The 26,866-nt window shown below is 48.5% G+C and overlaps 1 protein-coding gene across 1 annotated transcript in view; it reads left to right on the forward strand.

Moving 5' to 3' along the window:
- The first annotated feature begins 434 nt into the window (after positions 1–434).
- Positions 435–26,866, forward strand: part of LOC138525705 (cystatin-B-like) — a 44,817-nt gene continuing 18,385 nt past the window's right edge. The window contains exon 1 of the mRNA XM_069635812.1: positions 435–594. Coding sequence (XP_069491913.1) covers positions 529–594 — 66 coding nt within the window. The 5' untranslated portion in view covers positions 435–528. The remainder of the gene's footprint in view (positions 595–26,866) is intronic.

The raw sequence follows: 26,866 nt of genomic DNA on the forward strand, positions 1-26,866 counted from the left end.
CAGTCCGGTGCAATTCAAGTAAGAATGAAGCGCTTTACAACCGAGCCCACCCTCTGCTGAATTACCTGGATTCCACATTGTAGAAAACAACAATATCTTAAGCACGACACTAGCCCAGACGCTCGAGTAAAATACACATTCCGACGAAATGCCGTACTATTATTTTGATAATGTTAGATATGGCCTTATTATTGCACATCTTTAATATTAGACGTATATGTTTGACATATGTTTTCTAATTTGATAAAATGTGTCCGTCATTTTAAGACGCTATGTTTGCTTATTGTGCAATTGTTAATGTCAGAATCTGCCCTTTTTGTGGCGCTCACCCTTCAGATTCGTGCAGAAAGGTCTGTTCTAAGATGTCCGCCCTGCGTCCCCGCCTGCCTCCGCGCGCCACGCCTCCTAACCGTGTCCTCTTCTATGTCGACGGATGGCGTTTAAATGCCCTGATGGAGCGCTTCCTCGTTCAGTCTTAGTTTCATCTGACAGTGCTTTCTTCTCGAGGTTAACTTTCCAGTCATCATCATGCTGTGCGGAGGGACAGGACCCAGCCAGGCAGCCACCCCTGAGGTGCAGGAGATGTGCAATCAGGTGAGTAGGACATTCCTGGCTGGGCAGAGGGAGATCAGTGGAATGCGGTGGGGCAGAAGGAGATCAGAAGAGGTCTGGGCAGTGGGAGATCAGTGGAATGCGGTGGGGCAGAAGGAGATCAGAAGAGGTCTGGGCAGAGGGAGATCAGTGGAATGCGGTGGGGCAGAAGGAGATCAGAAGAGGTCTGGGCAGAGGGAGATCAGTGGAATGCGGTGGGGCCGAAGGACATCAGAAGAGGTCTGGGTACAGTGGGCAGAGGGAGATCAGAGGAATGTGGTGGGGCAGAAGGAGATCAGAAGAGGTCTGGGCAGAGGGAGATCAGTGGAATGCGGTGGGGCAGAAGGAGATCAGTGGAATGCGGTGGGGCAGAAGGAGATCAGTGGAATGTGGTGGGGCAGAAGGAGATCAGAAGAGGGCTGGGCAGAGGGAGATCAGTGGAATGCGGTGGGGCAGAAGGAGATCAGTGGAATGCGGTGGGGCAGAAGGAGATCAGAAGACGTCTGTGCAGAGGGAGATCAGTGGAATGCGGTGGGGCAGAAGGAGATCAGAAGAGGTCTGGGTACAGTGGGCAGAGGGAGATCAGTGGAATGTAGTGGGGCAGAAGGAGATCAGAAGAGGGCTGGGCAGATGGAGATCAGTGGAATTCGTTGGGGCAGAAGGAGATCAGAAGAGGTCTGGGCACAGTGGGCAGAGGGAGACCAGGGGAATGCGGTGGGGCAGAGGGAGATCAGTGGAATGCGGTGGGGCAGAAGAAGATCAGAAGAGGTCTGGGCAGAGGGAGATCAGTGGAATTCGGTGGGGCAGAAGGAGATCAGAAGAGGTCTGGGCAGAGGGAGATCAGTGGAATTCGGTGGGGCAGAAGGAGATCAGAAGAGGTCTGGGCAGAGGGAGATCAATGGAATTCTGTGGAGCAGAAGGAGATCAGAAGAGGTCTGGGCAGAGGGAGATCAGTGGAATGTGGTGGGGTAGAAGGAGATCAGAACAGGTCTGGGCAGAGGGAGATCACTGGAATTCAGTGGGGCAGATGGAGATCAGAAGAGGTCTGGGCAGAGGGAGATCAGTGGAATGTGGTGGGGTAGAAGGAGATCAGAAGAGGTCTGGGCACAGTGGGCAGAGTGAGATCAGTGGAATGCGGTGGGGCAGAAGGAGATCAGAAGAGGTCTGGGCAGAGAGAGTTCAGTGGAATGCGGTGCGGCAGAAGGAGACCAGAAGAGGTCTGGGCAGATGGACATCAGTGGAATGCGGTGGGGTAGAAGGAGATCAGAAGAGGTCTGGGCAGAGGGAGATCAGTGGAATGCGGTGGGGCAGAAGGAGATCAGAAGAGGTCTGGGCAGAGGGAGATCAGTGGAATTTGGTGGGGCAGAAGGAGATCAGAAGAGGGCTGGGCAGATGGAGATCAGTGGAATGCAGTGGGGCAGAAGGAGATCAGAAGAGGGCTGGGCAGATGGAGATCAGTGGGATGCGATGGGGTAGGAGATCAGAAGAGGGCTTGGAACAGTGGGCAGAGGGAGATCAGTGAAATGCAGTGGTGCAGAAGGAGATCAGAAGAGGGCTGGGCAGAGGGAGATCAGTGGGATGCGATGGGGTAGGAGATCAGAAGAGGGCTGGGCAGATGGACATCAGTGGTCACAGGAGCAGATGGTTGGTTGCTCGCTAGGGTTCATGGGCATCTAGTGGGGTAATTCCTGCAGCCAGCATCCCGTTTTCAGCTGCCCAGTGAGACCCATCTGGCAGGCGGAGGGCTGCGCTACTCTGTTGCAGGTTGGCCAGTGACTTCTCCTCAAGGCGTCCAGACTAGAGTCCCTGAGACAATGCTGGTCTGGGCACTTCGGAGTTGGGGAAGAAAAACATTTAATGAGAGATCCAGACGAAGTGAGGGGTGGAAGTGGTCATCGAGTCACTCCTTCAACCCCCCCCCCCTCCCACATTCTGGAGAGAGTAGTTTTGTTCACTGAAAGGACTGTCCGTTACTGTGTCCCTCTCTCTTCCCCTCATTCAAGTGAGACGTTGTTGTCTTTTCGCTTTTCCACGCAATATATTCTCTCGTTCCGCTTGGAGGCAAATGCAATCAGTAGAAGTCTTTAAGTGACTTCTAGGTGCTGCGGGCAAGACTGTTAATTTTATTGAACACACGGACCTACGGACCTAGCTCAAGAGCAGCGCAGCACTGTACAGGGTGTGGGTAGACAGCGTTTGGGCTGGCATCTTTTAACAGTAGCGCATTCTAGACTAAGGGTATTCAAAAAAATGTATGCAGAGTCCCCCCTTCCCCTTGAGTAAAAAAAAGTGTTGTGAGGGACCCCCAGATGCCATATCTGCTTATATATTCTATTGCACACAGTCACTTTACTCCATATTTAAAGAGCATCGCGACTCCCTGGTCATTCCTTGGGCACACCGTTTTAAGAACACTGGCCTAGACTGTTGGCTAGAGGGAAGATTGCATCTGAGGAGGGATGCAGGATCCCATCTTTGTCGCCAATGTTGCCATGGGCATCCGGCAGCCTCCCATGGTGCTACTGAAATCATCACGAGACAGGCCCAGTGCCTGTGGGGGTTGAGGTCTGCCCTGGCCATCCGGCAGGCCCCATGGTACTACAGGACACCAGCACCATTGGGGGTGGGGGCACAACCAGCCATGCCCCTGACCATGCGGACCTCTGCCACCGTGCTGGCACGAGGGTCCCACGCCATCAGGGCATGCAGGTCCGTGCCTCCCACATGAGATGAGACAGACTCAGTCGCTCCTCTTCTGGAGTCGGCAGCCATTCTGGTTGGCGTGTCTGCAGAGGCTCTTTGCATTAGCTTGGGCCATGACAGTCATTGCCCATGTTAAAAGGGCAACACACAGTTGAGGGACACATTCCCTTAAAGGGGCAAACACACTGGGGAGGGTCCCACACCACACTTATGTGCCCACCCATTCTACTGTCCGGGTCATTTTAGCACTTATGTGGATCCCACACAAGCCACATCCCGCAACAACCTTGCTGCCAGGTTGTGGGCTGGGTACTGGGAGTAACAGGCGTGGGGTGGGGGGTCGTCCTTTTATTCTTATTGGTGGTTTTCATATAAAATCCATGCCTTACACAACATTCCCGCCATTTGCAGCGTATCCTGCCTGAGTAGGAATGCATTGCTTTAAAAAAGGAGGGTGCAGCAAACTTTCTCATGTATCCCATTAAACTAATTAAAGTGGGTGTCTGCGCACAATACTTGTCCTGACTCCTCCCGTTTGTCAGCACCCCTCCAACATGCCCCACCCTAGGCGTTTCACGAGGTCTACAAGTCTAAAAACGCTTGATCACCCCAGTAAATGGTAACACGCCTTGACAGGATGAACGCATACACTGTGCCGCACAGGGATTCAAACGTGTGGCCCGCAGATGTAGTTCTCCTCTGCTGGAGGTGCATTAACCCACTGACCTATCTTAGTGCCCAGACTTCCATAACACCCTTTTTTGTTAGGGAGTCGCTTTGTTTCCTCGGTTGTCCAGTCCAAATCCAATGCTAGGCACGGGTCAGTGCTACCCAGTGCTGGAAATGGCGGGGGAAATGTATTGGGGGAACCCTCTACTCCTTCGAGGGGTGGGGTCACGGGGGTGGAGTGGGCGGGGCCCAAGGGCGTGCTACCAGGCCAGATCACACAATACGGTATCTCTTCATAGAACCAAATCCTCGCAATTTGCCTAACAGCAAAGAGTATTGTGGGAACATAAGTCTGTCCGGTATTGTATTTTTGAAACATGTCTCATTGTGATTTAGTAAGAACCCCTCTTGGGAGAATAATGGAAGTTGGGGTCTGCAATTATAACTGGACACTTGACTCATCCTAAGAATATACATGTCTTCACATTGCAGGGCATGTATTGTAGTCTAGTAAGCATCACCCACAAATGCATCCACCTCTCAGCCCCAGCGTACGTATCCCAGAGAATCCACCCGGCCGCCTCTACAAGACCCACCGGGACACCCTATGCCAATATGCTCTCCGTACCCAGGGTAAAAAGCGCTAGAGCAGGTGGCGCCAGCTTCCCCTACCTTGCTGCTTTACATTGGAACACCCTTCCCACTTCTCTGCGAGCTGAACCCTCATTAATTGCTTTCCGCAAAGCCATGAAAACTACCTTGTTCACCTAACCAACCCCATATGTTTTAACTCTCATGACTAACATGTATGATGTATTATGGTGTATGATACTCCTTATCGCTTAACACAGGATCTTGCCTTACTGTAACCCATGGCACAACCTGTACCTGTAACTATGTTCCCCTACAAGTAACAGCGCCACAATACCTCTGGGCTGCCTGCGCGCTATATAAATGTAATAAATAATACAAGAAGTATGCGAGGCTTGGCTGTTTCTGTATTCAGTTGCCCGTGCAGCGTTTGTCTGTTGCAACGTGGGTTGCTCGCGCATGTGATAACTCGGCTTCAGGGCGGATCTCGCTGGGAGTATCCTGTTCTGAAGCGGAGTTGACGCACACTCGCACAAGCAACCCATTCTTTATGAGCAGACTGTTTTCAGAAGACTCAGCAGTGCTGCACAGTCTTCTGAAGCCTGCTCGTTAAAGCGTGAGTGTTGTGGGCACGCCCCCGAGTCTGCGAACAAAGCGTGTTGCTGGAGCCCCACTCCACCCTGTTCAGGCACATTCCCTGCACTGGTGCTGCAGGAGCGATTGCCCCCCATTTTGGAATTCCTATGGGCTGGCGGGGTTGGGAGGTCAGTTCGAAGAGTTGGTAGGCTGTAGACAAACCTTCCATTAAATTATACTGCTCTTCAGAAAGTGCGCCCCTTATTTCCCGACGGATGTGAACGTTGTGCCAGTTGCCCTATGACTTGGCACAGGCATCTGGTGTGAGATGGCACCAGCTACCGGAGTTCAGAGTTCATGCAGAGGCTGAAGTGTTAGGGAAAACAGCAGGGATGCGTTTCAGATCGGAGGTTTGAGGTATAGCTGCCAATGCTAGGTCAGCTGCACTTGCATCTGGGACTTCTAGGTTAATGGGTAGAAGAGGTTAATGGGTAGAGGAGGAATGTTCTCTAAAGTGTGGCTGGCTGAAGCTGTGACACTGGCACTGTCTCGCCTGGACTTGCAGCTCTTCCTCCCACTGTCTGGTCACTACTTGCCCTGTAGTTCTGGTGGTTGAAGTCCATAATTCAGGGAGTTTAGTCCAAATCGTTGGTGCCCTGCACGGCCGAACTGCCCCCCTCCCCCTTTGACCTCCCTGATTGAGGCCAGATTCAATCTCGGGGGTACAAGAAAGAGTTTCTGGAGTAAAACTTGAAGGGGTGAGGGGAGTAAAAAGCCTGAGTCTAATAGTGCCTTGCCATGGATACATTTGTGGACCCCAGTGGCCCCTTTAAACTTCACCCTGGTAGAAACCAGCAGCCAATGTAGCTGATGCAGAATAGGGGTCACGTGGGCTCTGAAAGGCACATTAGCAATTAACCTGGCAGTGGTCTTTTGCAGCAGTTGGTAGTTATTGGTAGACAGGTTTAGGAAAGTCATTATAAAAGGAACAGCTCTGCTCGGGGTATAGCTTTTGCCACGTTTGTAATTGCAGAATGCTCAAGCATGGAAGGGGGGGAAGTTGAGAAATCTGGAGTGCTTTTGGGAAAAGCAAAACTGTCTTGTGCAAGGCCACTGATGCACTCTAGATGCCAAATGCAAGCGCAACAAGGTCACTGGTGCACTCTAGATGCCTAATGCAAGCGCAACAAGGCCACTGATGCACTCTAGATGCCTAATGCAAGCGCAACAAGGTCACTGATGCACTCTAGATGCCTAATGCAAGCGCAACAAGGCCACTGATGCACTCTAGATGCCTAATGCAAGCGCAGCAAGGTCACTGATGCACTCTAGATGCCAAATGCAAGCGCAACAAGGTCACTGATGCACTCTAGATGCCTAATGCAAGCGCAGCAAGGCCACTGATGCACTCTAGACGGCCAATGCAAATCGCAACAAGGCCCCTGATGCACTCTAGATGCCAAATGCAAGCGCAACAAGGTCACTGGTGCACTCTAGATGCCTAATGCAAGCGCAACAAGGCCACTGATGCACTCTAGATGCCTAATGCAAGCGCAACAAGGTCACTGATGCACTCTAGATGCCTAATGCAAGCGCAGCAAGGCCACTGATGCACTCTAGACGGCCAATGCAAATCGCAACAAGGCCACTGATGCACTCTAGATGCCCAATGCAAGCGCAACAAGGTCACTGGTGCACTCTAGATGCCTAATGCAAGCGCAACAAGGCCACTGATGCACTCTAGATGCCTAATGCAAGCGCAACAAGGTCACTGATGCACTCTAGATGCCTAATGCAAGCGCAACAAGGCCACTGATGCACTCTAGATGCCTAATGCAAGCGCAACAAGGTCACTGATGCACTCTAGATGCCTAATGCAAGCGCAGCAAGGTCACTGATGCACTCTAGATGCCAAATGCAAGCGCAACAAGGTCACTGATGCACTCTAGATGCCTAATGCAAGCGCAGCAAGGCCACTGATGCACTCTAGACGGCCAATGCAAATCGCAACAAGGCCCCTGATGCACTCTAGATGCCAAATGCAAGCGCAACAAGGTCACTGGTGCACTCTAGATGCCTAATGCAAGCGCAACAAGGCCACTGATGCACTCTAGATGCCTAATGCAAGCGCAACAAGGTCACTGATGCACTCTAGATGCCTAATGCAAGCGCAGCAAGGCCACTGATGCACTCTAGACGGCCAATGCAAATCGCAACAAGGCCACTGATGCACTCTAGATGCCCAATGCAAGCGCAACAAGGTCACTGATGCACTCCTAGATGCCTAATGCAAGCGCAAAAAGGTCATAGATGCCTAATGCAAATCTCAACAAGGCCACTGATGCACTCTAGACGGCTAAAGCAAATCGCAACAAGGTCACTGATGCACTCTAAATGCCTAATGCAAGCGCAACAAGGTCACTGATGCACTCTAGATTCCTAATGCAAGCGCAACAAGGCCACTGATGCACTCTAGATGATGCCTAATGCAAGCGCAACAAGGTCACTGATGCACTCTAGATGCCTAATGCAAGCGCAACAAGGCCACTGATGCACTCTAGATGCCTAATGCAAGCGCAACAAGGTCACTGATGCACTCTAGATGCCTAATGCAAGCGCAACAAGGCCACTGATGCACTCTAGATGCCTAATGCAAGCGCAACAAGGTCACTGATGCACTCTAGATGGCCAATGCAAATCGCAACAAGGCCCCTGATGCACTCTAGATGCCTAATGCAAGCGCAACAAGGTCACTGATGCACTCTAGATGCCTAATGCACATCGCAACAAGGCCCCATATGCATTCTAGATGGCCAATGCACATCGCAACAAGGCCCCTGATGCACTCTAGACGGCCAATGCACATCGCAACAAGGCCCCTGATGCATTCTAGACGGCCAATGCACATCGCAACAAGGCCCCTGATGCATTCTAGACGGCCAATGCACATCGCAACAAGGCCCCTGATGCATTCTAGACGGCCAATGCACATCGCAACAAGGCCCCTGATGCATTCTAGACGGCGAATGCACATCGCAACAAGGCCCCTGATGCATTCTAGACAGCCAATGCACATCGCAACAAGGCCCCTGATGCATTCTAGACGGCCAATGCACATCGCAACAAGGCCCTGATGCATTCTAGACGGCCAATGCACATCGCAACAAGGCCCCTGATGCATTCTAGACGGCCAATGCACATTGCAACAAGGCCCCATATCCATTCTAGACGGCCAATGCACATCGCAACAAGGCCGCATATCCATTCTAGACGGCCAATGCACATCGCAACAAGGCCCCATATCCATTCTAGATGGCCAATGCACATCGCAACAAGGCCCCTGATACAATCTTCTACTCAAACCACGGGCCACCCAACTCTGCTGAAATGGACCATTTGATCCATTCGTTGCCTGCATTTGGTATAATGCTGATCTGCAGGTTTTTGCTTCTTTGAAGGCCTGCATTGCAGTATGTAACCAACATTGTAATCTAGGACATGCATACGATTGACAGGGAGACACGGGGGCAGCGTGGGGGGGGGGAGGTGGCTGTGAGAAGACTACTGAGCTTGGGGTGCGAGTCGGGTCTACTTTTTAGAAGTAAAACCGGCCAGTGGGTCCATTCACTGTTTGGAAATCTGTGTAGACTGCTGTGGCTCAGCCAACTTAAAGCCCATGGATAGGTAGGGTTACAGCTACGTTTGGGGGGGCGGAGAGGGGAGAGGGTCATATGTGCTGGAGAACTAGGCGACGCTTGCTTTTCATCCAGCACGATGCCCTTTTTCTGAAGCAAGTGGACACAGGAGTATGCAGAAATCTCCTCTGCTTGTGGACGTGGCCCAGAAGGTTGTTTAGGCCGGGCACTGTAGGCCTGGTGAGGCCTCGGGGCAGCTTGGTGAAGAATTCTGTACTATCTGCGCCTCAGAAGTTCAATAGAAAGCAGTATAGAGCTGTGGCTGCCCCGTCTGAAGTGAGGCGTTGACGGGCTGATGTTTAAGACTAGTCGAATCCCCGTCCCCCTTTATATTTAGCACTGCTGAGTGACTTTCACCATAGCCTCTCTCTCTCTCGAGTCTACGACCAGGCCACACCCTTGATGCGCAGAACTCGCTGTGGCTGTTCAGTGCGGTCCCACACGCTCCATAATGTGTGTATTTGGCTCACGACTTCCCTATAAAGCTTGGCGATGTGGCGGGCGCATTCGCTCTCCCGGCGGGCTGAGGACTGGCTTCTTTATCTGGCGTGGCGCTGCTGCTTTGGAGGGTGGCCGGGGAGGGAGGGGGGCGGTTGGTTCGTGGAGGCTTTTCGGTCCACTTGCCGCAGTTGTCCACTTGGTTTAGTTTGAGCTGCCATACTGCCATGTTTGGGCCTTGATGGCAGGCTTTCTGTACCTCGAATCGGCACCATACTGCCATGTTTGGGCCTTGATGGCAGGCTTTCTGTACCTCGAATCGGCACCATACTGCCATGTTTGGGCCTTGATGGCAGGCTTTCTGTACCTCGAATCGGCACCATACTGCCATGTTTGGGCCTTGATGGCAGGCTTTCTGTACCTTGAATGGGCACTTGGAATGTTCCAAAGAAGATGGAACTTTGTACAGCTCCGTGTAGTGGGCATGTGGTGTTTGTCTTAAATATGCCGCCATCTACTGCATTTATTAGTTATTAGGATGACCTATTTAAGCAACCCGCAATATCCTGGTGTGGGTAGATCCGTCTCCGCCGGGATATTACTGTCGGAAGTGCTGCTATCCCTGCACAAATAGCGCGCCCCGTTGGCCGTGTCCTCGTGGTGCGGCGCCACAACAGCCAGCGCCAAATCGGCTGCACCCGAATGTCTGGATTTGGCCACGATTAGCTTGTGCACTCCTCCTAATTCCGAAGTCTCCTCACATGTAGCCTGGGTGAGACCTGCTGGTTTAAAGGGGGTGTTGACATTTCGGTTGTGAATGTCATGGACTTTCTTGTGGGGTGGGGGTGGGGTGGGGGGCCAATGGCTCGTTTGTGTGGAGTTTGCCCCTCATCATTGGCTTTCCCCATATTGATAGACTTCACCTGCACAGCTGTCTAGCCTAATGGTTCACCACCTGCCTGTTTCCTGAAGCCACTGTTGCTTGTTTGCAGTGCCCATCGAGTAGGGATCTTTTGCTGAATAGCCTCCTGAGCTCATTGTGTTGGCTTGGATGCAGCACCCTTGACTTGTGGCCACTGGACTGAATGTTATTCAGAGTGGGGTCGCCTTTGCTCATGGTGTGTTGACATGCAATGCAGTGCACGTGTGTATTTTTGGCTAAGTACATTTTTGCGATGAGCATGAGGGATGGGTGTTGGGGAAAGATTTCATCAATGTGTAATTTTGCCTCCATTTGTGTACTCCCCACCCCCCAAAACTTTTTGCTTTTGTGTGGCTATCCTATCCAATTTTTTTCAGGGGAGTTCAGCCTTCTGCTGCGCTCCCCTGGGATTTTGCTTGTTATGGGGAAATGGCACGTCCTTAAGACTGTAGTACTGGGAAACTGTTTCCCTTAGTCGTCGACTATGTTGCCATTTCTTGGTAACTTTTTAACAGTGCACAATGTACCTTCCAGTACCATGTGCTGGGGTCTTTTTGTTTTATGGCAGTAGACTCCCTCCAAGGATATATATTTGTTTGGGGTGGGGGGTTGTACAATTGTGCATAGGACGAACTGGTGCCAGCAGTTGGTGTTTTACTTCTTTTCAAGGAATCACATACTCTTGGCCGCGTTTGGTAAAGACTGTGGCCAGGTCCGAAAATGGCAGAGTCACAGTTTTTTGTCCCTTGCCTTCAGCCAGGTCGAGTAACCAAAGTTTTCCTTAGTTGGCCATGCAACCTGCCGTGTAAAATCTTTCACAGACTTCTGCATGTCACGTGTGTTCCCAGGAAGCGGGTTGGGACTGTGGTCCCAATCCACACTACTGGTGCCAGGATGTCTGGAGTGCCTCAGTGACTGAGACCACTGTGGGCCGTGATTGGTCCACGACTGGGATGCCTGCATGAGAGCAGATCTTCGATTGGAAGTCCTCGCTTTTTGGCTTGAAGCTAATCTTGGATAAGAGAAGGGGCTCTGCATCCTTTCCAGGTTGATTACCTGAGTTCATCCTGAACTACAGAAGGAGCCAAGTATCCTACAATGAAGAAACAGACTCGTGAATCTGCCGGAGACCCGGCACACTTCACCCTATGTTGTCTTTTTTTTTTTAATGTTTATTTAATTGTATTTGGTTAGAAAAACCTTTTTACAATATCTCTTCAAAACTGTAGAATTAATAAAACAAGAAATACAATCCACACTAGATTCACATAAAACATACAAGGTCAAATAAGCCATAAAAGAAAACTCAAGGCCATCATCACCCATTGAATCACAGCCCCAAGAGGCAGAATAAATAAAAAAAAAAGGAAAGGGGAGGGGGTAGAGATGAGGATGGTAGAGGTCAAGCAAAAGGCTAATAAAGATCACAACTGGTAGAAGAAAACAAATCTATTTCCAAGCTCTACAAGATCATAACACTCAACCCTGGTAATGACTACCAATAGGGCCAGTCCCCGATTTGGATTGCTAATAGATTTCTAGAACACAATATTACTTTTTTCCAACACCTGGACCCCTGCTATTGTTGGGTTCTGATAGTACCCAGAGATCAAACTGTCCCAAAACATGTCCGGGACATATTTCTCGGTCCCCACACCAAATCTTGCAAACAATACTGATCTTGCTGGCCACTTACCCTCACAGTCCATTAATAGATGTTTCAGGGATTGTTTCTCTGGGTTTTTGTACACATTACAAAGGATAATAGAGTTACCTTCCATCCCTCATTGAGACAGAATTTCCCCAGTGTGGACAACATTTAGGTGCATTGTGAGAACGTTTTTCCTAATTGTACTGTCCGGAAACTTCACCAGATAGTTAGCAATACACCCTTGCTTTTTGTTGACTTTCAAAAATAGGTTTTCACATGCCAGACTGAGAAGTAGTTCTATAGTTGTTGTCCAGGCCATTTCAACCCAAGCCTTTTTTGCCTTGGTTGGATTCTCAAATAGAGTTTTACAGTCTGAATCTGCTGTATTTAATCCTTCTGTTGCCCAGGCTTCCAGATTTAAGAGCATCTTGGAGCTGCTTTTTTTCCAAATGGGATTTTATATCTGCAAACAAGGACCCCTCATTAGATGTCATTATGAGCCGATAAAGGGAAATCAATTTCCAACCAGCGTGGGCTTTAAGTGATCGAAGGCCTAGTTCGAATCTGAGGCTTGATAGCGGGAGGCCAAGAACACTCTTCCAAATGAGCCCTTCCCATCTGTGCCAATCTCCACTCCACAGAAGGGGCTTTGCCTCCAACCCATATAGGACTACCGGAACCACCATTGCCTTGTAATATTTAATCAAAGAGATGAGCGAGAAACCGCAGCATTTCGTTAATACCTTTTTCATCTGAGGGATGAGCTGAATGATCTTACTATGGATATCCCGCTCCACCTTGCAGATTGCTAGAGAGGCCAAGATTTTGTAGCCTAAGTGTGTCAGATCTTCGACTCTTGGAATGAGCTGATCTCCCAGTGTGAATAGATGACCCTTTTGTTCCTGTGCCTAAACACCAGGATTCTTGACTTTTTGGGGTTCAATTTAAGTCCATTCTCTTTGGCATAACAGTCAAGGCTAATCAAAAGGCATTGAAGCCCAACTGCCGTATTGTCCAAGAGGACCAAGTCGTCGGCATAGGCAAGCCGGTGAACTCTAGATCCGTTGATCTCTGGGCTTGCCAATGCCGACGACTTGAGGAACTCCCCCACATCTGCCAGATATAAATTGAAAAAAAGGCGGGCTCCCAAACAGCCCTGTCGGACCCCTCTCTCTACTCTATTGTGATCAGAAAGGTACCCCTCCTGATCTAGTCAAACTCTGATTGTGGTTTCTCTATGAAGCTCAACCAACATGGCCAGTAGCCCTTCTGGGATCCCCCAGGATCTTAACTTCGACCACAGGCAGTTTCTATCTACCTGGTCAAATGCCCTCGAGAAATCCATCCAAGCCCCAAAAAGTGAGCGTACACCCTTCTTTCCTGTCTGTTCACTCACAATGTTTAATGCTACATCATTAAGAGCATTCGAGAGCCCTTTTCTAAACCCTGTCTGGTACTTTGATAATATTTTAGCCTCCTTCACCCAATCTTCCAGTTCCCTCAGGAGAATTCTCATAAATATCTTACTATCAATGTCAAGGAGGGCGATCCGACGGTAATTCATTGGTGCTGTCCGGTCGCCCCCCTTGAACAGTGGTATTATAATTGCTGATTTCCACGACAAAGGAAACCTCTGTCTTACCAGAATATCTTGAAACAACCAAGTCAATAGTTTTGCCCAAAGGTGGGAGTTGTTTCTCAAAACCTGGTACGTTAGTCCACTAGGACCCGCAGCCTTTGATGTTGAGCTATTCATGATCATGTCCGTTATGATCTGTTCATTAAAGGAGAGACCCCATTTCGTTGGCTCAATAGTGGGAGGAGGGGACTTAATGGCAGCTTTAAAGACCTCCGACAGGTATTCAATCCACCCTTTCTCCGGTACTAAGTTGCACTATGTGCTACTTGAGTTGCCCAACAATTGTTGTATAACTGGCCAAAAGTTTCTCGAGTCCCCTTTCCCAATTAACTTTAACATGAGTTCCCCATCCTGTTGAAGACGCAACATCTTTCTGCTCTTTGACCAATGCTTATATTTTTGCCGGACGCATCTTGATTCTGTTTTGTAATCTTCCTCTTTCTGACCCAATCTTTTGAGCTGTCTCAGACTCCAATTTAATTGCTTTTTTCTCTGTCGTGTTTCTTCATCAAATGAGGGACGATGGACCTGTTTTTTCCCACCCCCTCCAACACTTGGTGGGCAAGTGGTCCAAACAAACCTGGTGAAGAAATGAGATTTACAATGATCCTGTTGGACCCTTTTAGCAATTTCCATAAGGCAACCATTTAATGCTCTCCCCTCCGACTTGTACTTAATTAGGCGTATTCTACCTCTCCTGTTGTCTATATCATGACACTGTCTATCCTGTGTTCTGTAGATAATATCGGCGATTGAGCGCTCTCACCGCGAGTGCTCCCTCCCCCGTCTTGCATGATGTTATGTAATGTAGGCTGTGTAAAAAGATCGGACATGAAGATGTAGTCGAGAGTAGATTCAGATGAACCTTTTTGGGTTCGCAGGGATGTTTCCCGGCAGCCTTCCATTTGCCATCTTCAACCCCCATCCCATTAGGAACTCCACCCATGATCTACCCTTCCCAGTTACCCTGCGTGGACAATAATTGGCCATTTCTTTCAATAAAGGGGTACATTGTGAATTCAGGTCTCCTCCCAAAATTATCTGTGTGTTCCCCCCAAAGCAACTTAATCCTTTCCAGTGACGATGCAAGTTCTACTAGAAAATCCTGCAAGCTGGAACGGACAGGGTTCCAATATACATTGATGAAAATCATCACCTCTAAAGATTGTTTCTGGTGCTGAAAGAGCACTTTGCATACTTGAATTCCCATTTTGTGTTTAAGCAACAATATGGAATTTCCAATTGTTGCATTTTTAAGTGCCATCAGTAGCCCACCTGACGGCCTACCTTTGGCTTTTTTGGCAGGCTGGTTGTGAGAAGTCTGTATAACCTTCTATTTCGGTCGAATTGACCAGCCACGTTTCTTGTAACATTAAAACATCACATTTGCCAAATAGATGTTCTTTCATTTTTCGTGAGTTGAATGTATTTGGACCCTGCGTGTTCCAGCATACCACGGATAGCTCATTTTGTTTAAAGATGCTGTGTGCCCACCCCCAGTTTCTCGAAGACCTGCCTCAGCATATCTGGCAGTATAGATAATGTCTTTTCCTGCTGATTCTCTTCAGCAGTCTCTTTACCATTCTTGGCGAGTTATCAAGGGGCTGACTGATCCCTGAGCCTTCCCCCTGATCTCGATCGCCATTTTGGAGCGGGGCAGCTTGGCTTGGAAGGTTCCAATGGATAGGAGGTGGAGACAGCCAGCCCCTGACCCTCCAGTTCTCTTGCTGCCTTCATGATTGCTTCTTGACCGTCTCTTGTTGTTAGACCCACTTCCACCATATATGGGTTCTTTAAGTCTGGAAACCGAACAGATTTGATGTCTTATGAGTTCAAGAGGTAAAGGCTTGTTTTTTCTTTTTTTTTTTTTAAGAAGTGAAAGAATTTCACCTCTGCAAAGAGACTTTATTTTGTATTTATTTACAGTCAAAGTGAGCCAAATGCTTGGCATTTCAAAGATTGACTCCAATTCTTTCCGGGTTTCTTGTTCCTGCACCTGAGCTAGGACTTCTCCGGTTAAGGCAGGGGCAGGTTCTTTTCCCCTCTACTCCTGCTGCTTTCCCGCTCCATTGCAGAACATTTCCAGCATGCGCTGCTCGCCTTGTCCCAGTCTCACCTCTTCCACAGTTGATGTCAATTCAGGCTTTTTAGATGCAGAATTCATGAAAATTGGGGCAATTTTCATTTTCAGCGCAGTTGATGGTGCTGTGGCTCCGATGGAGCAGGACCATTCTTTTCCTTTTTTTGGCATTTATTCTTCAGGAAGATCGGCGCCCAAGCTGTTGACTGGCTATTAGTGACCGAGCGGACTTCGGAAAACTCCGCCGTGCATGCATCTTTCTGTGCCACAGTGGAACCGGTTATCTTATTTCCTTTTTAACTGCTCATTTGTGTTCTTGTCCTCCAAACCTAGCCCACACTTACATTGACAATTTTGATTCCATCCCTTTGCAACTCCTTCAAAAATTCCAGCTTGCCTTGAGAGTTCTTCTTCCTTTGCTGTGCCTCTTTTACTGTTTTTTCCCCTTGGTGTTTCTTTGCGACAATGGTGGAATTTAGGAAGTCCTCCTCTTCTCCAATAACTACTGAGGAGGATTTGCTTACTGACTTCAGAAAGCTTCGTATCTGTTTTTTAAAATGTATATATATATTTTTTTTTCATGTTCTTCCCGAGATGGGATAGAGATTTTATTCCTCCTCCTCCTCCTTTTCGCATCTCTCTTCCTCATTCTTCTTCCGCCTTTAGAGATGCAATGACCATTTTCAGCGCAGATTTGCTTGGTTGGGCCGAGATTTTGTTGTGATGGTTCTCCTGTCATCTGTATCTCCAGGATATCTCCCTCCTGAATTCCCTCCACCACATTGGCCATTCTTCGAAACTCTTCAAGAACTGATTCTGAGAGAGGTGTATCGTCAAAGTGGGAGTTTACTTCTACCACCTTGGCCCAATCTCCACTTTCCCCTTCACCACGAGTTACTGTTTTGAGTTGGGTTAGGAGATCCTGCATGAGTGTGTTTACTGAGGCTTCTTCTGACTTTTTTGTAGAGAGCAAAATGTGTACAGCTGACGGGTCCAACCCTTGTTTGGTTATGTCCACCCGGAGATCCTTCAGAACCAGGACTAGTGAGGAGTTTATAGCATTGCTACATCTCACTACCGAAGATTCAAGTCGTCCTATTTCCTTCGTAAGTTCCAACATGATCCCGGCCTGAGACTGGACCTCTGTTCTTAAGGTTTCAAACTCAGACACCAGGGAATTCAAGACAAATTCAAGTGCGGATAGGCCGTTCTCGTTAATCTGAGGGCAAACGGGGGTCTGTGAGGATCCCAATAAGGGGTTGCTTGCCTCATGTTCTTCAGTGTGACTCGATGTATCCATGGAATCTAGTTGGAAAAGATTCCCAGAAACCAGGTCCCTGTCGGGCATATTCACACCTTGTTCTTCCAAAAAAAAGGGATAATTCAGAAGAACAATCTCTTTCCTCACCAGTTGATCTTCTTTCTTCCCTTTGCTGCACCATGGTTTCAGAGTTAGCGAGTAACACCTCTTCCTCGTTCACACTCTTAACTTCTTTTTTTTCTCTTCCAAAGTGATCTGTTTTCCTTTGGATCTTTTTAGTTGTTAATGTGTATTCCAACCCACGTTTCCAGGAATGTAGGATGGTTTGCTGCCCTTGATCCATTCCCGACCCCGCTACAGGTGTTGGAGGGGATGGAATCAAATGCACTTGGGCCTGAATGAGTTTAATGGAAGGGACAATTAAGTTGGTATCTGCCGCCTGAGATTCCATTATAGTTTGCTGGCCTCCAACTACTAATGATCCTGTAACGGCATTTCCAGCACCATCATGTTCTAGAGATCTAAGGTCATCCTGTAATAATGTGCTGCAAAGCTTCATTCCTCTTGATGTCTCGGATATACTGGTCAATTGGCCCTTTTTACATTCCAATTAAATGGGGAATGGATTGGGCGAATAAGGGCGGTCAAAATCGGTGGTGAGAGGCAACCTAACTAATCTCAGAACCAGCCAATTAAACCAACTCCCCCAATACGTTAGTCTCAAAAGTGGCTTTATCCATAACCGTTCGCTACCAGTCGTGAGTTGCAAGTATTTCAATATGTGGCAGAGGAAAGGACCAGGGCGTTTAAGTGACGGAGCTTCACACACCCTCCTTTCCTCTTGGTGGACGAACGATCTTCCTCTCACAATGAGTGAGACGGCTCCACTTGCTGTATTTCTTTTGCTCCACACTGCTTTCCAACGACAGATGCAAAGTAGAGTCTAGGTTGAAGCAATCCCCAAGCGGGATCAAAGGGGATCTACCCCGACAGTCTCCCGCTCAAGCAACTGGCAATCCACAATTCACTCGCTAACTGCCGAGTAACACTGCTGGCTTGTTGCCAATTCTGTTAACGGTTTTAAAAGGGGCAAAACCATGAGGTTTTACGACCGGGATCCAGGGGGAGTTGCCCCAACAGTCTCCCGCTTGCACACCTAGAAGCCCACAGTCCACTCGTTCACAGGAATTCACAGGTGTTAGCTTTTAACTTCTTACCAGTTCTGTTTGGCAGAGGCTGCGGTCGGGACTGCTACGCTGACTCCACAAGGTTTTCCTTTTTTTTTCAATTGGGACGGTCCTATGCTCCAGCTGCTGACAGACCACGACAGACCATTACTCCTCCACTTCACCTCTGTACGCGCTGTCACTGGCGATCAGTATAGTCGAGCAGGCACAGCAGATGATAGCTCCGCCTCTTCACAGTTGACACCGATGAAAGACTCTGGTCTGACCACGACAGACCACTTACTCCTCCACTTCCCCTCTGCCCTCTGTTGTCCCGTCGGACCCCTGTTTTCTTCAGTGATCAAGAAGGCCTGCAAGGGCGCGTCGCCCCTTGAGTAGTGGGAACAACTACCTTTGGCGCCCCCTGCTTACCCACTCAAGGAGCCCTTTTTGGAAGTGTTCCTGGGCCATCCAGGGAACTGTCCAGCTCTACCTCTGTGTATCCCACAGAACCGCTACCGCCTCGAGTTGAAACTCTGGACATTGCTTGCTTGTGCTCCCGTGCCCTCCCACCAAATGTTTGTAGGCCTAGCTCCTCTGGGGTCCCAAATTAGGAGAGTGCTTAACGGTGTGGTGCACTCATCTGTGATTCCCACGTCACTACCTGTTGGTGACGGTCACTGTAGATGTCTTGCTGACCTGCTCTCCTGTGCCCTGAAACCTGCTGCACTGGAATTTTCTTGGTATCTCCTTCGGAAGCTAAGAAAAGGCAACTGTCATGGACGATCATTCTATCCTGCGGCCACTGAGAGCTGGAGCGTTGTGAAACTGCAGGACTCGAACCTACTACTAGCGACATCGACTAAACTGGCAATGTTTGGTCCAGACAATGCCGAGGGTCGGTGAGTACTTGCATAACTTATCAGTTGTGACAGGGGGCCACCGGTATTAGATTTTTAATTATTTTTTTATAAACGCACGAAGATCCCTAAAAAGGTATTTGCTTTGGGCAGGGATAGCCTGCGCTCCCTAGCTATTCTCACCTTTTGGAAACTGCTCAGGTGCCAAGGGCAGACCCTATTGGAATAGTGAGAACCAATTATTCATCACCTCCCAGCCCTTTCCTGACTTCCTACAGCCCTCTAAAGAAGACTTGCTTTTTATTCCATCTGCACAATCGTATGTTTTTATGCACAACTGTACTGTTGAGCACAAGTCTCCCCAGTTCTTAGGGCTGGACTTGAAAGAATTTTCTAGTGTTCCTTGTGTGTTAACCCACCCTTCTCTTTACAGGTTGTGGCTGTTTTTTACTCCTTTGTCGCATTAGAAAACCTACTTTTATATGTACTATCTATTATAGGAATTGGGTGGTAACTTTTAAAGTATACTTGTGTCAATTGGTAGATCCGTTTTGGTTCGTTACTGTGTGTGCTCATTGTGGACTTCCAATCACTCTTATCCTTCCTTGTATGATTGTTTATTTATAACACGCTTAATACCCACAGGTTTCTAAGCGTGGACCCAGGGATCTAACCTGTGTCTTGCTTCCAAGGCGAGCACGTTGCCCCTGATAACTTATCCTATTATACTAGAAAGGTTTGCCTTTGGGTTTCACTACCTGTGTAAGTGGGGGAGAGAGACCCGTCCTCCTGCTCCATCCTGACATGAGACGAGAATGAAAAACTCTTAAGACGCTCCTTGGCTCACCTACCCATGTTTTTCTTGTGTGGAAATAACTCTTGTGCTCGCTGCTCTAGTGCCTCGAGCTCCGCCTTCCATATGACTGTATGTCCGACAACCATATAGCCTGCAGCGTACCAGTTTGTCAACGGGGGAACACTTATGGCCTGATGTAACCAAGAGCTCGAACTGTGCGAAGTTGGCGGGAGTGCGGCTTTTACACACTTTGGAAAGTGTACTGACGTGACCCTGCCCTGATCATTGTTGTCATTAAACAAACTACCATAATTGCTGAGATTCTAAGGACTGTTTACAGCGAACACTGAGCAGTAGCGTGGTCACATCTCTTGTAATCATAGCCTATATTGGCAAGTACCTGCACTACTTTTTTTTTTTTTTTTTTTTTTGTCTTTCAATCCATGACTCTGCCCCTATCCCTTCTGTATAGCACCAAGCCCCCTGTCCCTGTAGAATCCCAAAGTATGTTTATTGTATTTCCAACACTGATTAAGTTTAATGGCACATAAAATAAACAAGCATTGCAATGCCTACAGTTTTGGCTTTTGCATAGGCATGGGAAATGCATTTTGCCAGCCACTGCCGTAGTGATATTAACTTGCTATTAATGGTAGCAGGTGCAAAATGGTGCGAGTACCTGAGCATATAACTGCAGTACCTGGCAAGTGCCCAATGCTTACACACGCCAAAAGTGTTGGCTTTGCCAATGCTCGTTTTTTGCTAATGGGTCAATAGCCCTTTTTAAAAAAACTGAAAAAATGATTTAGAAAGACCGCTCTGCACAGAGTGGTCTTTTTTTCTAAATCGAACTGTCAGCCCTTGCGACGCCCACGAATGTGCGCAGGGGCTGACCGGCACGGCAGGACCCAGAAGCGGCCAAGAGGGAGAACTGGTAAGTTGTGTGTTGGGTGTAACTGTTTGTGTGTGCATTTTTTGGGGGGCGGAGGGTGTGTTGGGAAGGGAGGGAGTAAGCAGGGCTGATGGCGGGGGGGGGGGGGGTTGGGGAGTGAATCCACCTCCCACCCCATTGAAGTAAAACTGGGAAGGGAGGGTCGGAGTTGGGTGGGGAAGAGGGGCAAAGAAATGTAATCATTCCCTTTTTGTAGGCTGCCTAAAATCTGTCTTTCTGTTAGGCGACCTACACAAATCGGATTAACGACATAGAACCAGTTTTTAACAGGACCTCCGTGAAGGACACGTATAATGCTTATAAAAGGAGTGGCTGAAGGCAGACCTGAAATGTTTTACATCAGTAAGGCGTGTACAGCCCTAAATATGTCATTTAATTCTCCTAAGACCAATAAAAAAAGAAGGCAGGCACTTCCAGCACAAAGTTGGATGGCAAGGCTGATATAGGTAGGCCAAAGGATCCCAGGCGGATGTGTTCTAGACTGGGAGGGTCTAGAAGTGGGAGGGAATGGCCATATGGATAAGCATGGCCGTTGCCATGGCCAGGCATTAAGTAAATGACCGAACGATGCCTGCACGCTTGTGTCCTTCCTCAGATGCCATTTCTCCCGAGCTGCACTCTGGCTTCTAGTTAAAACTGTAATTAGACTAGAAGGTTCATTTAAAACATGTCAGAGAGCAAGATCTCTCTTTCAGAGTGTAGGCACATAACAGCCAGCACTGCTGTGATTTGTGACTATTTCTGAAAGGTCTGTAGGCAATGGGCGTTGTTACTGGTGTGCATTATATGAACTCAAGAATGTCCCGGGATGATCCCATGCACGCTTGTCCTCTGCAGTCACTATAACTATAGGCACGTGCCAGTATAACCTTAAAAGAGAATGGCCCTAGTAGCATAGTTCTGCTGTTACATAAAAAAAGTATGAGCCCTATTGAGATGTGACAGAGTATCCTTGCAGAATGGCACTCAGAATGGGGCCGATTCGGTGTTGGTAATTCATTTTGTGCCAATGGGCACAATCTTGCTGCGAAAAACACTCAAACCGCCCACAGAAGTTACAGGCATGTTAGCTAGTCTGATTGACTGAAACATCCCATGAAAACTACTGCAATCCATTGAAGCAAATGGATTGCTTACCCGATGAGAACTAATGCACTATCCTATTGAAACTACTGTTCTGGGTCTGTCTACCATAACAAACATCTTGGTTATCGATATTCCAGTTAAGCCGCAACTCTCCCATCTGCAGTCGGGGATGGCTATGGTGGCGTTCAGGTCGTTCCGATTTCCCACCCTGTAAAGCTGGGAAAAACTGGAATATTTACAGCAGGGCTGAGCACAGATGACACAAGTTCAGAAGAATTCCTAGTGAGAGTAGACTTGGACAGACCACTGGCTCGGAGCTCTCCCAGCATGATGAGGCAGACAGCTCCGAGAGGCACGGGATGGCAGGCGTCCTGCTGACGTTCTGACACTGCTTGGACCTCAAGGTGCCCAGGGCAAAGTAGAGTGTCTGTTTCATGCCAGGCAGCACATCATGTCATCAAAGTGAAAGGGCTGTTAACACGCCCAACTTGGAGGATGCCACTCTGGGCCTCAGGCAGCCAGGCGTACTAAATCGGTAGGTTTGACAGGAAAATCCATAGGCAGCAGGACTGCTTAAAAAGCAGTAGCCTACTGCCTGGATCGTAGGTTTGGCAAGTATGCAGTAATGCTTGGGACAAGAGACTCGCTGTCTCGCTCAGTACCTTGATGGCGTGAGGTTCTTTGTTGGCCTTGGTCTGCGAGGTGGTTTGATGAACTCGTCCAGGGCAATCATGTATTTGAAGCAGTTGGCTTATTCCGATTGGTGCAGCTTGAAGTCTCAGTGATTGGTCCATTGAATGGAGACTTGTTGGTGCTGCTCAATGGAGCAAATTTCACTTTGGTTCTGACCCACTGCAGCGGTCATGCCACTGCTTGGATGCAGTGTTTTCCCCCTTCAAGACCTCCTGAATTACAAGTGGTGTGAGTCTTCCTACATGATTAGGTTTTTGGAGACTCCTCCAGCCCAAACTGCTAGGTCACATCCCTTCTGCATGAGACCACAAGCATCCACAGACATGTTTTGGCATCATTGGGTGTCATCAGTGAGGGCTAGCTTGGGTCTCGGCACAGAACCCACGTCTGGGCATACCCGTCCCACTTGGGGCGACTTCTGCAAACTGAAAGGGGTGATGGCTGGAAGGCTTAGAATTAATCTTAAACCTCTGGCAATTGCTTTGGGCCTCCACTAGTTTCTGAGTCCTTCATGGCTAATGGTGACAAAGCATGGCCTAGGGGAGCTAACCATTTATCCTCCTTCTCTGGAGACGCCTTCTTTGGCATGTGGCACAAATATCCTGTTAAATTCAAAACCTGAAAACCAAGAAATATTGCTTCTTATATCTGAATGTGCTTCTGTATGCACGATTCCCACCCATCCTCTGCTAGGAGGCAGTGGTCGTCTGACCAGGCCACTGGGATTCCTGCAGGGCAAGTGGACCATTTCTCTAGGCTAGGTACACCCCACTTCTGTTAGGGCACATGGTGTGTGTCCTTTAACTTTACAGATGTTTCAAACGACACCGCCCAATACTACTAGTCTGCGTAGTTGGTTGTGACGGATCATGGCAGTTCAAACCCTCAGAATAGACTGTTTGCAGAACCCTCTAGTGGTGGAATCCCAATTCTCCAGCATTGGATCTTTCATGGATTTGCATGCTTTGAATATTCCCCGCCGATAGGCTGGGAATCCTCCGTGACATTTTATTATAGCTTATAACATGGAGGAAAAACGGAAAGCTCTTTTAAAAGCATGCCACTCAAGTGGAATTAAAAATGTATATGAGGGAGACAAGTATTCTGAATGCATTTACTGTCTATTTCCAAATCGCATCCAGGAGGATTGTGAAATGTGAGCCACTTTTAGCACAAAACCCCTCAAGGATAGAGAAAGGAGACAAGCCCTTTAGCTGAATGAGGGGAGGTACCCCCCCCTCTTCGTAGGCTGAATCCTCTAGAAGTGTGGTGGAGGCCAAATCAGGCAGCCCAAAAACCATAAAGGGGCCAGGTTGGAGGAGAGAATGTCTTCTGTTACCTTTTAAAGGAAAGTCTGTCCGAGACCTGTGTCGAGGGCAAAAGCTGCAACGGAATCCATGGTAAGCACTCTGTCAACGGACGCAACAATCTCCCCCCCTCACCCCACCGTTGCCTGAAAACTACTTTGACGGCACCTCTTCGTCCACGACACACTCATCGTTAATGCCTGTCAAAGCATCGTCATCGTCGGTCAAGTGGCACAGCGAGTAGAGCGCTCGCTTTGACATCAGTGCAGAGCTTGCTAACGCAGGTTCGAATCCCGGCAGGGCCAAACTCAGCCTTTCATCCTTCCGAGGTCGATAAATGAGCACCACATACCGTGGGTAATAATAAGCAGCGCTCAGATACCTGAGGGTTTGTAGCTCTATATAAATGCGAAATTATTATTCTCGTTGACAAACATTAAACCGTTGATGGGAAACCAAGCAAAATCATTGTTGCAAATCATTGTTGCTTGACAATATCGTCTACACACCTGTTGACGACAACCATGCCCTTGAAGGCCTTGGAGCCAGCTGCTTCCCCCGACAACGGTTCCGTCCACGGAAAGTCACACAACGTCGACGGCAGCATTGACGGTACATGGAAAGTCGCCAAAACTTTTTCTGTCTGCGCTGTCAACCATGGGGGCGAAAAGGAAATTGCCACGTACTCGTCCACAGGAATGCAGAAAATATCAAATATCAGGAAAACTGAAGGAAAATTGGAAAAAAGACACAAGGCCTGGAAGTAAACACACACCAAGCAAAGCCAATAGAGTCTGCACCTGTACAACAAGGCCGAATGGTCATTAAAATACCTGTCCGGCCCCTGTACTCGCCCAATGTCGTAGATAACCAGGCCATAATAGCAGGAAGTGGGGGGGGGGTACTATGTTTGCCTCAACCACCAGAGGGAGGCACTGATCACCCTAGTGTCCAAAGGTCCAGCCCTCTCTCCAATCTTTTCAATTCTTCAAGACCGGATAGTGGAGCACCATATTGATTCATAATTTGAACAGGGGTGCACCCCTCCCCAGCACCCCCATTCATCTGAGGGAGACCCATCTTCGCCAGTGGACGAAACTGTGGAACCAAGGTTACATGAGTTGCCGGAACCGACACCAATGGCCCCGATTGCCTCTTCAAAGCCAATAGAACCTTTACTTGACCCACAATCCCTGTTATCAATACAGGGTTTATCTACTCTCCAGTTTCAACAACTGGATAATAGGCTACCAGTGAACCAACCACACCCCCAGGCATTCAGTGATGTACCAGGCCCTCCGGGGGAGCCCTGCAGGTCTGAAAGAACAGTGATGGTACAGGTCAATGAACCTAATGATAATATTCCCACCAGGCGTACAACCTCACCGCAAAGGCTGCCTATCCAGCCCATGAGGCACACGCGACTGCACAGGATCTGCAGCCCCACTAGAACACGAGGGTCTTCTGCAAGGCCACAACATTCCCCATACAGTCAGTAGAGAGAACTCAATCCTCTCCCTGTTGTTTCCCCCCATTGTTTGTGGTACTCGCCAAAGCTAGATAACTGAGAGGACACAGACTTGGGTCTTATCCAAGACTCTGAAGAACTGTCGCATCCTGGACTACATAACAGCATTCCACAATACAGTCCAGAAGGTTTGTGAAGAATTTGGCCTAATACCATCTGAGCAGAAAAAAGATTTTTCCTGTTCGATTTTAATGCACAAGCACAGAAAGTTGACAATGTCAACTCCCATTCTAGACCATGTTTGGGAAGAGGGGCTATTGAAACCCTTCTTGGAACCGGCATTAAAAGGACGCTTGGAGAAGAAATTTAAAGCGCCAACGGTGTGCCCCAAAATGCCTTGCATCCCAACTGACCACTGACACTATTGGCAGCAGCATGCTGGAAAGTTAATGTGCAAAGCCAAAAATGTGCCGTAACAATGACCATGACAGCAGGAAACAAGACTCATTTGCCAAGAAAGTTCTTGCCATAGGAGCAATGACAGTAAAAGCGGCAAATTCACTGGCAATACTCTCGAGATACGACTGGGAGATGTGGAACTGGATGGCTTTGCTTTAAGAGTACTTGCCAGAAGATAAAAGAAAGCAGGCCCTAGATAAGAAGGAGAAGGAGAAGGAGAAGGTGAAGTCAAAGACTCCTCCCATCATGCAATCGACATTGCAGAGACCAGGTTTAAACAAATCAATAACCGCACCGTCTGACGCAGACAGGAAAGGTTAAAGTGAGTGCACAGATTTCAGGGCAGATGTTCAGTCAAAGGTACTAACATGCCTTTCGAGGGAGTTTAATTGTCCGGTCCCAAAATTGACGATGCCCTAAAAGCAATAAAAACAGACACTGATACGGCGAGATTGCTTACCACACTAATGGTGAGACGCACTTTTCACTCCTTCTGAGGAGCCTCGGGTTGTTCCACAGCAACAAACAGAGCTGGAAAGGGATACCTTACAGGGAACCTCATATCCACAAATGTACTACCAGGGCTATCACCTGGTGTACCCCTACAAGAAGGTGACAATCAACATCCGCTTCTAGGGGCGGCAGCAAAAACCAGCGTGACTGTCATCAACCAGTTGCACCCATGGTCAAATTGCAGCAAGTGGGGGGGGTAATATGCAATACAGTGGTGACAATTAACTACAGATAAATGGGTGTTGGAGAAACCCCCCCCCCCCCACCCCTCCACTCCTTCGACACCAGCCGCATTTAAACATCTTAAAGATGCGAAGTGGAAAAACTTCTCCTAAAGAACGCAATCAAAGTTTCGAAACATCAGAGGGGCAAGAGCACCTACTCATGATTTTTCGTGGTAAACAAAATGACAAGCAGCGGAAATAGCAATCCAGCAGGTGTCCAACACCCTCCTACGTCTTGGCTTCACATTAAATTCAATCAAATTCTTCTTCAAATCAAAGCCACGGTATAACACAGAGGGCTGGTTACGTCCCTCCATAGAGAGGGCAGCATCCACACCCTGCCTAGTCAAGAAACTCTACCTGTGTACCAGGATCATTCAGAACCGTCATGCAACTCTTCGTCCTGCATTCCCCTAATACAACATTGCAGGTTGCAAAGGAGACCGCTACAAGAATTCCTAGGGGATCGGTGGTCACAGCTAACGGGATCATGGAACGACAAGCTAACAGTAACAAAGTAATTTAG

Source organism: Ambystoma mexicanum, chromosome 7p, assembly GCF_040938575.1.
Source record: "Ambystoma mexicanum isolate Mex_15411 chromosome 7p, UKY_AmexF1_1, whole genome shotgun sequence".
Classification (NCBI taxonomy): domain Eukaryota; kingdom Metazoa; phylum Chordata; class Amphibia; order Caudata; family Ambystomatidae; genus Ambystoma; species Ambystoma mexicanum.